This window comes from Trichosurus vulpecula, chromosome 7 (genome assembly GCF_011100635.1).
Source record: "Trichosurus vulpecula isolate mTriVul1 chromosome 7, mTriVul1.pri, whole genome shotgun sequence".
Taxonomy (NCBI): domain Eukaryota; kingdom Metazoa; phylum Chordata; class Mammalia; order Diprotodontia; family Phalangeridae; genus Trichosurus; species Trichosurus vulpecula.
In genome coordinates, this window is record NC_050579.1 from 45,742,065 (window position 1) to 45,752,679 (window position 10,615).

The 10,615-nt window shown below is 47.4% G+C and overlaps 1 protein-coding gene across 1 annotated transcript; it reads left to right on the forward strand.

The window, feature by feature from the left end:
• The first annotated feature begins 1,246 nt into the window (after positions 1-1,246).
• Positions 1,247-10,399, forward strand: ENSA (endosulfine alpha). The gene is made up of 4 exons (XM_036766724.1): positions 1,247-1,447; positions 5,240-5,365; positions 6,714-6,880; positions 9,641-10,399. Exons 1-4 carry the CDS (start codon positions 1,391-1,393, stop codon positions 9,654-9,656), a joined length of 366 nt encoding a protein of 121 aa, XP_036622619.1. The 5' UTR covers positions 1,247-1,390; the 3' UTR covers positions 9,657-10,399.
• The last annotated feature ends 216 nt before the right edge of the window (positions 10,400-10,615 follow it).

Here is a 10,615-nt window from a genome sequence, read left to right on the forward strand (position 1 = left end):
GCCACAGCAAAATTGAGAGGCAGAATGATGTACTAGAAAGAAGAATGGGTTTTGCTACAGGACCTTGTGTCAAATACCATTTACTGGCTGTGTGACCACAGGCAAGCCTTTCAATCTTTCCCAGCATTCACTAGGTGGTTTAGCAGATAAATGTTGGTCGTGGCCTCAGGAAGACTTGAATTTGACTCCTATCTCAGGCACTTGAACTTTGGGGTTGGATAATCTGTGAAATCTGACTCCAACAAAATGCTGCCACTTCAGGTTTACTTCCTCTGGTATCAATCATCATCATCATCCTCCTTCCTCATGAGATGACCTTGGGGGAGTCACTTAACCACTGAACCTTTCTCCTCATCTGTAAAATGGGGGTTATAAATCACACCTCCTTTATAGGACTGCTGTTCGAGGACCAAATGAGACAGGACACGTAAAGCACTTGGCGAATCTTCAAAGGGCCCTGTGTGCTATCGTCAGTAACAACCCTGATGTGTTGTAAGATGAGGATAGCAATCCTTGTGCCACCACCTTACTGAATTGGTGTAAAGAATGCTTTGCAAAACACAATGCAAATGTGAGTTATCACTGATGATGACACTGCCTAGACACAAGCCTCTGCCCAGGTCAGACATAATTAAAACGGATTCCGCGAATCCTTGGAATTCGATTACTCCTTCATCCAGCCTAGAATAGTCTCTGAGCATCCTATTCCGTGGTCCTTGGATACCACGAGGAATAGCAAAGAAGGGCCTGGACTGACGCTGGGGCGCCCCACGTGAAAATACACAAAGCAAGCCCCTCATCATCGTCAACTTCATCTCCGCTGGCCTCCACGCCACGTTGTCGGGTGCCACATTGAGCCTGCCTTGGCTAGCAGTCCAATCTGACCTCCCGATCCTTTTCTGTCTTTCCCGAGCGTTCTCACTTCCTCGACACATGGAAATGAAAGTGCTCTTTAGAGCAGGGCCAAGCTCCTCACTCTAGATAACGCCGAGGATTTTTCCCGGCCTGCCCTCACTACCTAGCAGACCAAGGGAACTAAGACCCCAGCAGCAGCAGCCCCGCCTTCAATACCGCCTCCACAGGCTTCCTATTGGTCACCGTCCCTAATTCTCTTACTCTGTTGGCTTTCCGAACTACCCATCATCAACGGAGAGCCCACCTTCGCTCAGCGGCTATTGGTGGATCGTGACGTCATCTCCGGTGCCCGAACCTCATTCGTTCCGATGAGCGGAGGCCGTCAAACGTCACGGGAGTGGGCCGCCATTTTTACTGAGCTACCCCAGTGACAGGAGCCGGGCAGGCAGACGCAGCTTCTCCCCGCTTCCCCTCCCCCTTCCCTATTCCTCTCGCCGCCCCGCGCGCCCCATACTCCCGTCGCCCCGGCCCTGCCATGTCCCAGAAACAGGAGGCTGAAAACCCGTCGGAGGAGACCGGAGAGGAGAAGCAGGTGAAATGGAGGGGGGTGGGGGGCGAGACGGGGCGACTGTGTTGGGGCGAGAGACGGCCTTCCCCCGGCGTCTATTGGCGGGTAGGGTCCAGAGCTTCGCTCGGGTTGGCCACTTTCCTCGTCGTGTAGGGGTGAGACCCACCACCCCCGATCGTTTGAGCTCGGGTTAGCTAGGCTGCCTGTCGGTCAGGACCGTGCTGCGACCTGATTGGTCGGTCGGTCTGTCGCTCAATTGGGACAACCCGTGCTGTGATTGGCCAGACTTGGGCCCCGGGCGGGTGCTGGGAGAGGCTGAGTGAATGAAGTGGGCTCGAGGTCTGCTGTGTTACGGGGGCGGCGTGGTGCCGGGACGCGGGGCCGGCGTGTCGGGTCTCGGAGTCCCACGCTCTTTGGCGCCTTCTCCTAGTCCTCCGCCCACTACCCTGCGAACGCTCGGTAAACAGTCGGCGGGGCTGGTGGGGGCGGCGATCATCTTCATGTCTATTTAAGGTGGAGGCTTTCACAAGTGAGAGATTCGTGTTTGTGGAGGACTGAGACAATCTGTTCTCCTCCTCCAGCAAGACGGCGCAGGATGGAAGGGGGCCGAGACCTGGGGGAGAGGGCTCGGGGGGAGATGCGAGGCAGGCAGGAGCGTCCCACCCCAAGCAGCGCGGCGGGGTGCGAGCTGGATGGAAGCCCTCCACCAAATAGGGCATCGCAAACGTGGCGGAGAAGCGTCTCCCAGACTGATCATTCAGCAGCTATTGATCCCCCGACATGGGCCGGGCCCTGAGACCACGGAGACCGAGATGACAGAGGCCTAACGGGGGACGACGCATGGAGACGTTCCCTTAGACGTGCCCTCTGACGGGAGGGAGAGCAAGAATTGCCAAGGCAGCGGTGTGAGAGACGGAAGTTATCACCTGGCAGAGAGGGCTTCTGGCTTCATTGAGGGAGTGGAGCTGAGAAGGGTCTTGAAAGAAGGAAAACGCTTCAGAGGACCTTTCTTTTCTTCCCCCACTCCCTGTCACTAACCCAGACCAGGACCCCCTAAATTTGTAGGGCAGAATATAGCACCTCAGTACCACACAGCTAGCCCCAATTCCGTCTTTCACATAAGTCTCCAAATTTTCAGCCTTTGTTAGGAGCGTCCTAGTTTAGTGAAACATTGTGAGTAAATTCTAATGAGACCTTTGTACCCATTATGCAGTTGAAGATCTTAAGGCAGAACATGCCACTTGCCAGCTACCATTATCCAGGCAATCCGCACCTACTAAGTGCCAGGCACAGCTGCCAAGCCTTGATAATTTTACTTCAGCAGAATTTCTCAAGTCTGACCTATTTCTCTCAGCTCACCTGGACCACCACCGAGTTTATGACTTCATCACCTCTCACCTGAATTAATACAGTAGCCACTTAATTGATCTCCTTGCTTCCTCTCTCATTTATCTTCCATTCAGTTGCCAGTATAATCCTTTTAAAGCACAAATCTGACTGGGCCCTTGTCAAGAACCTACAATGACTCCTATTTAGGATATAATACAAATTCTGCTGGCATTTAAAGCTCTCCATAGTCTGGTTCCAGCTGTCATATTATATTCTTCCCCTTCCCCCAGTTAAATTAGAGTAAAGCTATAACCCCTCAACTCATTACATCTCCCTCTATGCAATTGTATAAGCCACCCTAATTCTTGCCTCAACCTCCTTGATTTCTGCTGCTTCCAAGGCTGAACTCAGGTGCCTCTTGCTGGTTCTGCTCTCTTTTTCCTCCCCCAATAAGATATAAACTCTTTAAGATTAGAATGTTGCTCATTTTTATCTCTGTATCCCCAGCACCTGGTACATTGGTTGTTGGACTCTTATTTAACTGACTGAACATAGTTCAATTAGCATTAATTAATGAAGTGGATACTATGTACCCAATACCATGGGAGGCCCTGTCATACAAAGGCAAAAATGAAATCGTTCTGCCCACAAGGAGCTCCCATTCTAAGAGGGGGAGCAGCAATGACCCAGAGAAGTAAATACAAAGCATATACGTGGTAGAATCCAAGGCAGTTCAGAACAGTCACCCCGGGGCATTGGGGAAGGCCCTTAATGGAACCTAAAAAGGAAGCTAGGGGTTCTAAGAGATAGAGGTGAGGAGACAGAGCATCCCAGGCAGGGAAACAGGAGTTAGAATGTCATGTAGGAGGCATGGCAAATCGGTGGGCCCATTTGGCTGAAAGATAGAGCTCCTTGGGGGAATCATGTGTGATTGGCCTGAAAAGATAGGTTAGTACTGGATTGACTGTGAATGGCAAACAAGAGTTTGCATTTTATCCTACAGACATTAGGGAGTCACTGAAGCTTCAAGAGTGAGGAGTGACATGTTCAGACCTGTGCTTTGGGAGTGTAAATTTGGCAGTTATGTGGAGGATTGATTGGAAATAAGAGAGAAACAGATGCAGGGCAACCAGTTAGGATGCTGTAGCAGTAGTGCAGGTGAGAAATGTTGAGGGCATGAGTGAGGATGGTGTTGATGAGGAAATATAGACAAAAGCTTGGTAGCATTCCCATTGGATCTTTCCCAGAGGAACAGTGCATCCAGCCTACTTTTCTGCATGTCTGTGATGGTAGTTGTGTGAGTAGAGAAAGAGGGACAGATACGAGAGATGCTATGGAAGTAAAATGGATCAGACTTGGCAGCTGATGGGATGTAGAGAGGGAGAATGCAAGGATGACACCAAGATTTTGACTTGGTGACTGAAAGGATTCTGGTTTTGGAACTGTAAGAGCCCTTAAAGGTCATATGACCTAATCTTTTCATTTTACAGTTTAGGAAACAAGACACCCAGAGGTTATGTGACTTGCTCAAGGTTACATGGCTATTAAGGTGAAGCACTAGTATGGTGGTGTCCTGGACAGAAGCAGGAAAGTCAGTCAACCAACAAGCATTTATTAAATGCTTACAGTTGTGCCAGACCTTCTGCTAAAAGCTGGGGATACAAAGAAAGCAAAAAAAAAAATAGTCCCTGCTGTCAGGGAGCTTACTGTCTAACTGGATGTAAATTAAAATGAGGAGTGGCTAAAGCTGATGGGTTCAGTTTTCTTCATAGATTCATAGATAAGGCTGTAGAGAGGTTAAGTGCCTTGCCCCTGGTCAAGGAGAGATTAGAAATGAATTGAGTGGGGCAGCTATATGGCGAAGTGAGTAGAGTACCAGCCCTGGAGTCAGGAGGACCTGAGTTCAAATATGGCCTCAGACACTTGACACACTTACTAGCTGTGTGACCTTGGGCAAGTCACTTAACCCCAATTGCTCTGCCTTCCCCCCTCCAAAAAAATACAAAAAAAAAAAAAAAAGAAATGAATTGAGTTATGTGGTAAGACTTTTATTGTCCCAGTACTGTTGAAACTTCTGACAATGAGAGAACTCTGTAGAATCTGCCACTCCATTTATCTTTCTTATCCCTTCTTTTGCTAGCTTAAGCCCCCAAAGTTTGTCCTTGGCTTTTGAGCTTCTGTGCTGGGAATAAGCCATGTGACCCCTTTTATTTAGCATGAGGATTGCTCTATGGTTAAAAATGCCATATTTGGTCATTGACCCCTGCCTAGGCCTTATAAAACCAGTGGAGTTGGGCTGTGGGTATGGTGTGAAATGCTGCTCTTCTTACCCTTGGTAGGGTGGGAATTGTCTTGGCCCTTGTGGATTTGAGCAACAGTCTATGAGAAGTATTGTAGAGCTCTTTAAACAGAAGTAGGGAGTGGGTACTAATGTTAGATGTTACTTGGTTGTTAGTTTGACAAAATGATTCCTGTTTATTTCCCCAGGACACACAAGAGAAGGAAGGTATTCTCCCCGAGAGAGCTGAGGAGGCAAAGCTAAAGGCCAAATACCCAAGCCTGGGACAAAAGCCCGGGGGCTCGGACTTCCTCATGAAGAGACTCCAGAAGGGGGTATGAGGCACTGCCTATTCTCTCTTTCTGTTATGTTTGTCATTTGGGCCCTGCAGGCTGTGAGGGCCATTTATGGGGAAGAGGGTAAAGGAAAGATGAGGAGGAAGAGGCCTATAGATGTCCTACTGTCCCTTTTTCTGGAACCAGTAGCACTCACTATAAACTTGTTTTATCTTCCACCTGGAATAATCAAGGTTGGCACCCCTATGTGTGTCAGAAGTTTAAAAGAAGCATGATAGGATATTGTTAGCTTTGTTATGATAGCAATTTACATTAACCCTCCCAGAAAAAAAAAAGTAAAAAGGAGAGGTCCAAGGAGGCTTCATTTAGGTGGGTGGAAGAAGGTGGGAGAAAATAGGAGTCTGACTTCCCTAAAAATGGTTTCTGTTTCCATAGTATTGTTCTGGGTATTTGCTCACTTGACAGTTGAAGAATAATGGCTAGGCTGTGTGTATCTTAGTGGTATTTTGTTAGATCTTGGGGTGCCTCATTGAAGGAAATGTCAAACCATCCGTACCATAGAAATCCCCCTTCATGCATTGAATAATAAGACTCCTTCAGCCCTTTGGAGGTAGCTCCACCCTTTGTTAATACGCCTTCCAGAGGCTAGTTTATCTTATCCACAAGGATTTCCCCCTAAGGAAGGAGAGGTTCTTTATAACCACTATGTGGGATTCTTTGGCTTCTGAGCTACCTGGAAGATGCTTCCTCTTGTAAGTAGAATGGGAAGCTGAGTTCGTGGGTATGAGTCACAGCTGGTGACAGGAGGCTGACTTTTGACTCACCTTGCTGAGTACAATGCAAACAAGGCATTTTTCAGCAGTGGAAAGTGTGGAGGAAAGAGAAGAGAGATCAGATTTTCCTCAAAGACTAGCTCGCTTCTCACTTCCTGGCCTGGGGGGTTCCTTTCAGCTCTGAACCCGTTTTGCAAACCCTGAGTTTATCTCCAGCTGACTGATGAGACTACCAAAGACTGACCAAAAGGCCAGTCAGGCTCCTTCCCTCACTCCCTCGTTCATTCATCACTATTGATTGTGCTCTCTTTTGAATGCTATAGTATTGAATAAAGAGGAAGAAGGAAGTATGATTCCTGACCTCTGGGAATCAACTGTAAAGTGGAGAAATTAGATGTGATTACAGGAAAAAATTTAGATAAAGAATCAGAAACAAAATGAACAAAATATGTACGCAAGTGGTGAGAGGACAGAAGGTGATCAGAACTTAGGATGATAATTTCTTGGTAAATGTGTTTTGAACAAGAGTTTGGAAGGAAGGTCAAAATGCCTATTTCCATCATTTTGAGTCCTAGGCCCCACTTTTGCCTAAATTTTCCCCTCTTGTCTTCTAGCAAAAGTACTTTGACTCAGGAGACTACAACATGGCCAAAGCCAAGATGAAGAACAAACAGCTGCCAAGTGCAGGACCAGACAAGAACTCGGTGACAGGCGATCACATCCCCACGCCGCAGGACCTGCCCCAGAGAAAGTCCTCCCTCGTCACCAGCAAGCTTGCGGGGTAACCTGTGCCCCTCCCCTCCCCCTCCTCCACCATCGGACTTCTCTGTATTATAGGCTGGGCTGGGCTGAGCAATTAGTCATTCAGATCTTCACAATAATCTAACCAAAAGGGAGCAAGCAAATGGAGAGATGACTTTGGACCTGGTGTTGGTAGCTGGAGGATGCTGAGGAAGGGGGCAGGTGGGTTGAAGAGAGGCTTTCATCTCAGTTCATGACCTTTTGTTAACAGGGAAGATTTTCAGGGTATCACCTTCAGCCTTGGAAATCCTCCTTACTAAGAGGTATTGGCATTAGATGATGGTGTAACTTACTAGGTCTTGTAAGTTGGGTGGGGAAAGCAGTCCCCTCTTATTTCAGAAGGGGTCATCTTGGATATGTTTAGACTGAACCCTGAAGAGATGAGAACGAATGAGTCAGAGACCCCTATGTGATAGGTATGACATCCCTGGTGGACGTGATCTATGGTAGTAAAGGGATGGAAATCAGGTGGATGGAATGTACTCTTTGTCCTGGTAACCATTCTTTTGCTGAGGCAGGTTAGGACAATTCTTGAGAGAGGGAGGAAATTCTTTTGCTTGTGCAAACTTTCAGAGCCTGCCTGCCTATCCACTCCTCCATCAGATATCATCAGTTAAGGCTGGCCTTTGCTCCTGTCTTCATGTGGCAGTGTGCTGGTGTGGCTTGGAGTGCCCGCTTTCAATCTTGACCCATTGCTTGAGTTCTTTAACCATTCTGGTCAACAAGTAGTAGTGTGACCTTGAACAAGTTATTTAACCTCTTTAGATTCATCAACTTTTCCTTGTAATGGCAGGAGTTGGACTAACCAGTTGCTTCTAGCTCTCTGAGTTTCTGCTTGAAAAGCTTTTTGCTGTTAATCATGTGACTTTACAGTGGTAGACTCTTCAATTCAGCAGTTGCTTGATGTGGGTTTCAGCTGGGGTAGAGTTATAGGTTGATTCCATTAAGGATTGCCTATAGAGATTAGAGAGTGAAGTTTGGAGGTTGTACTAGGGGGATGAGGCCCCCAGGCATCAGGACCAGGGGGAAGGTGATTGAGAAGCCACTTATGGATGCTTGTCTCTGACTCATCCTCTTTCCTAGCCTACATTAGCTTCGGGCCTAACAAGTAGCTGAGGGTATGGTTCTTGGGCAAGTGGGAGCCTGCTCATCATAAACACATGAAGTTCCTTGCTTTGCATGTATTGTTAGGGAGCTGGAATAGGAAAGAAATGGAAGGACCTGCTCTCCAAAGGAAAGGAGTGGCAGCAGGGCCACAGATGTGGAGCAGCCAATCTTAACCTTAGAGGAGGCTGGGAAAAGTGGGAAGTTGAGGGAAGTGCTAGAAACCGATTTCCTTGGGTGTCAGGACTCCCAGTTACTAAGAAGCAAAGAGGCCTAGCACACTGCGGAGCTCATCTATAAGCAGGTCAAGGGAGTGACGAGGCACACCTTGGCCTGAATAGAATTATCTGAGCGGGTTATGCCTTGTTGCCACTACTTGCTGGAGAGGGTCCAGGTGAATGTTGTTCCCTACTTGCCTTTTTATTATGTGAATCCCAAGAATCCGTCCATGCAACTTATGTGAATGACTAGCTGATCAGCTTGGTAATGTGTGTACATGCACTTCCCTTCTGCTGAGTCAGTCAGATTTCTTTCTGCCACTCAAGTGCACAGGGTATGGGATGATCAGGGCTACAGTCTTCCTGACCCACAATTTCACTGGCTCTCACTTGTAAATGTATAGAATTATTTTTGTGTTTCTTGCTCCATTTCCTCATGCTCTCTTCCTAGGTCTAAAGCCCCATCTGGAAGGGGAGAATGGCTAAGCACCCTGTATAGTTGCCTCACCTGTCCCAACCACTTTGTACATAAATATGTCGCATATATTATTATATATATAAATATATATATAATTTTTGTACGTCCTTTTCATATCCAGTCTTCTTGAGTTCTCTGTTCATTTCTTTCCGTTCCCCGTTACTCTTTCCATTGCCCGGTGTGAGGCCTCAGGACTGATGATCATAATGAAGTTTGGCTTATAGGGAATACATAGAAAAGATAGGAAAATTAGGCCTTCATTGCCCTCCTCCGTGTCTGTTTCCCAGAACTATGAAAACAGGGAACCAAATAATTTTCTGAGCTACTTGCCCTTTTTCACAATATGGAGTTCTGTAACTTTGTTAACAAGATAAAATATTTTTCAAAATAACTTCAGATATTCTTGATGAAAAGTTGGATTTTGGTTGTGTTCTCCCCAAAAGACATTTTTGTGTGAGATCTAAACAAAGGAACTGTCAGCTTCCATCATCTACTCAGGTGTCCCCACTCCATCAGTCCTGCTTCCTCAATCAGCTTGACCATTTTGAATGGTTTTAGTCCTACCTCTGAAATAGAGCCTGCTCTGAACCAAGAAATTACCTCTCAGATTTGAAACCCCAGATAACTTTTGTTCTTTGTCTAAAGGGTGATTTTTGTTTCTTTGTTTGAGCATCCCCAGGTGCTGCAGAGGGGCAAGGAGAATGCTACTGTGGGAGAAATAAGATTGGGGATTTCTCTCCTCCCCACTTCCTTTTCCCTTTGCTGCTCTGGGAGCAATAAAAGAATTTCCCTGTATGGATGGGAATGGGGAGAAAGCCAAGTGGCTTAACAGTTGTTGAGTATGGAGCAGAACCATGGGGTGGGGAGAGGTATGGGCCTGGATACTTTTTCCCCTGTTACTTGACAGTGTTTTTATTTTTTCTTCTGTGTTCGTCCGCAGTGGCCAAGTTGAATGATGCTTCCCGGGGCTCCCGACAGATCCTGAGACGCTGCCCCCCTGGGTCCTGTGCTGGCTCCTGCCCCTCCTTGCCTTAGTGGCTAGGGGGTCAGGAGGTGGCCTGGGTGCGGGCCGGAGAGGCAGAAGCCCCTGCCCGACGGTGTCCCAGCGCATGGAGCCCCTCGGGTTGAGCACCAAGACCTTGAATCTTTTTTTGTGTTTTATTTTTCCAAACATCTGCTGGGAAAAATCTCTATGAAATCCTGGTGTGGGGTTGAGAGGGTGGGGTTGGGGGTGGGGGGGAGAAATGGGGTAATATGAATTGGGGCTTGGAGCAAAAAAAAAAAAAATTGCTGACTACCCTCTTTCTGTAGCCCTTGGTTGGTGATGGCTGGGTGTGTGGGGATTGCTATAGGGAAAATGGACTGAAGATGGAAGGATCAGTCCAGTTCCACAGAAAAATGCCTTGTGTGCTGGGATTGGTGCCGGGTGGTTTAGTGTCAGGTAAATGGGATTGTCCATCCATATCTGACTGCTGCAAACTCAGCTCCCTTGTCTCTGTAAAGCAGGCTGGGAAATTGAACTCTAATATACCTGTCTTTGAGGATTGCCGGCCCTTTAAAGTAGAGCTACTGTGGGAATTGGGGCTGTGAGCTTGGGGGGAGGCATAAATGTGTGGGAGCCCCAAAGAGCCTAGGGAACTTTTTCAGTATTTGAAATAAAAAAAAAACACCCACAAAAAACCCCCAGAAGTCCTCTGAAGCTGCTGGTGTGTTTTATTGAGGGGGGAGAAAGTAAGACTGTAGAGATCATCAAAGGGAAAGTGGGTCTAGAAAATTGGATGGGCATGGAAAACAGGGATACCTAAATAAGGTCTGGGTGGGTTCCTAGCTTCTGTTGATGAGGGGTGGGGTAGGGAATGGAATAGGGACCTAGCTGAATAGGCTAAAGCTTTTCCTAGCCTTCAGGTGGTTCTCT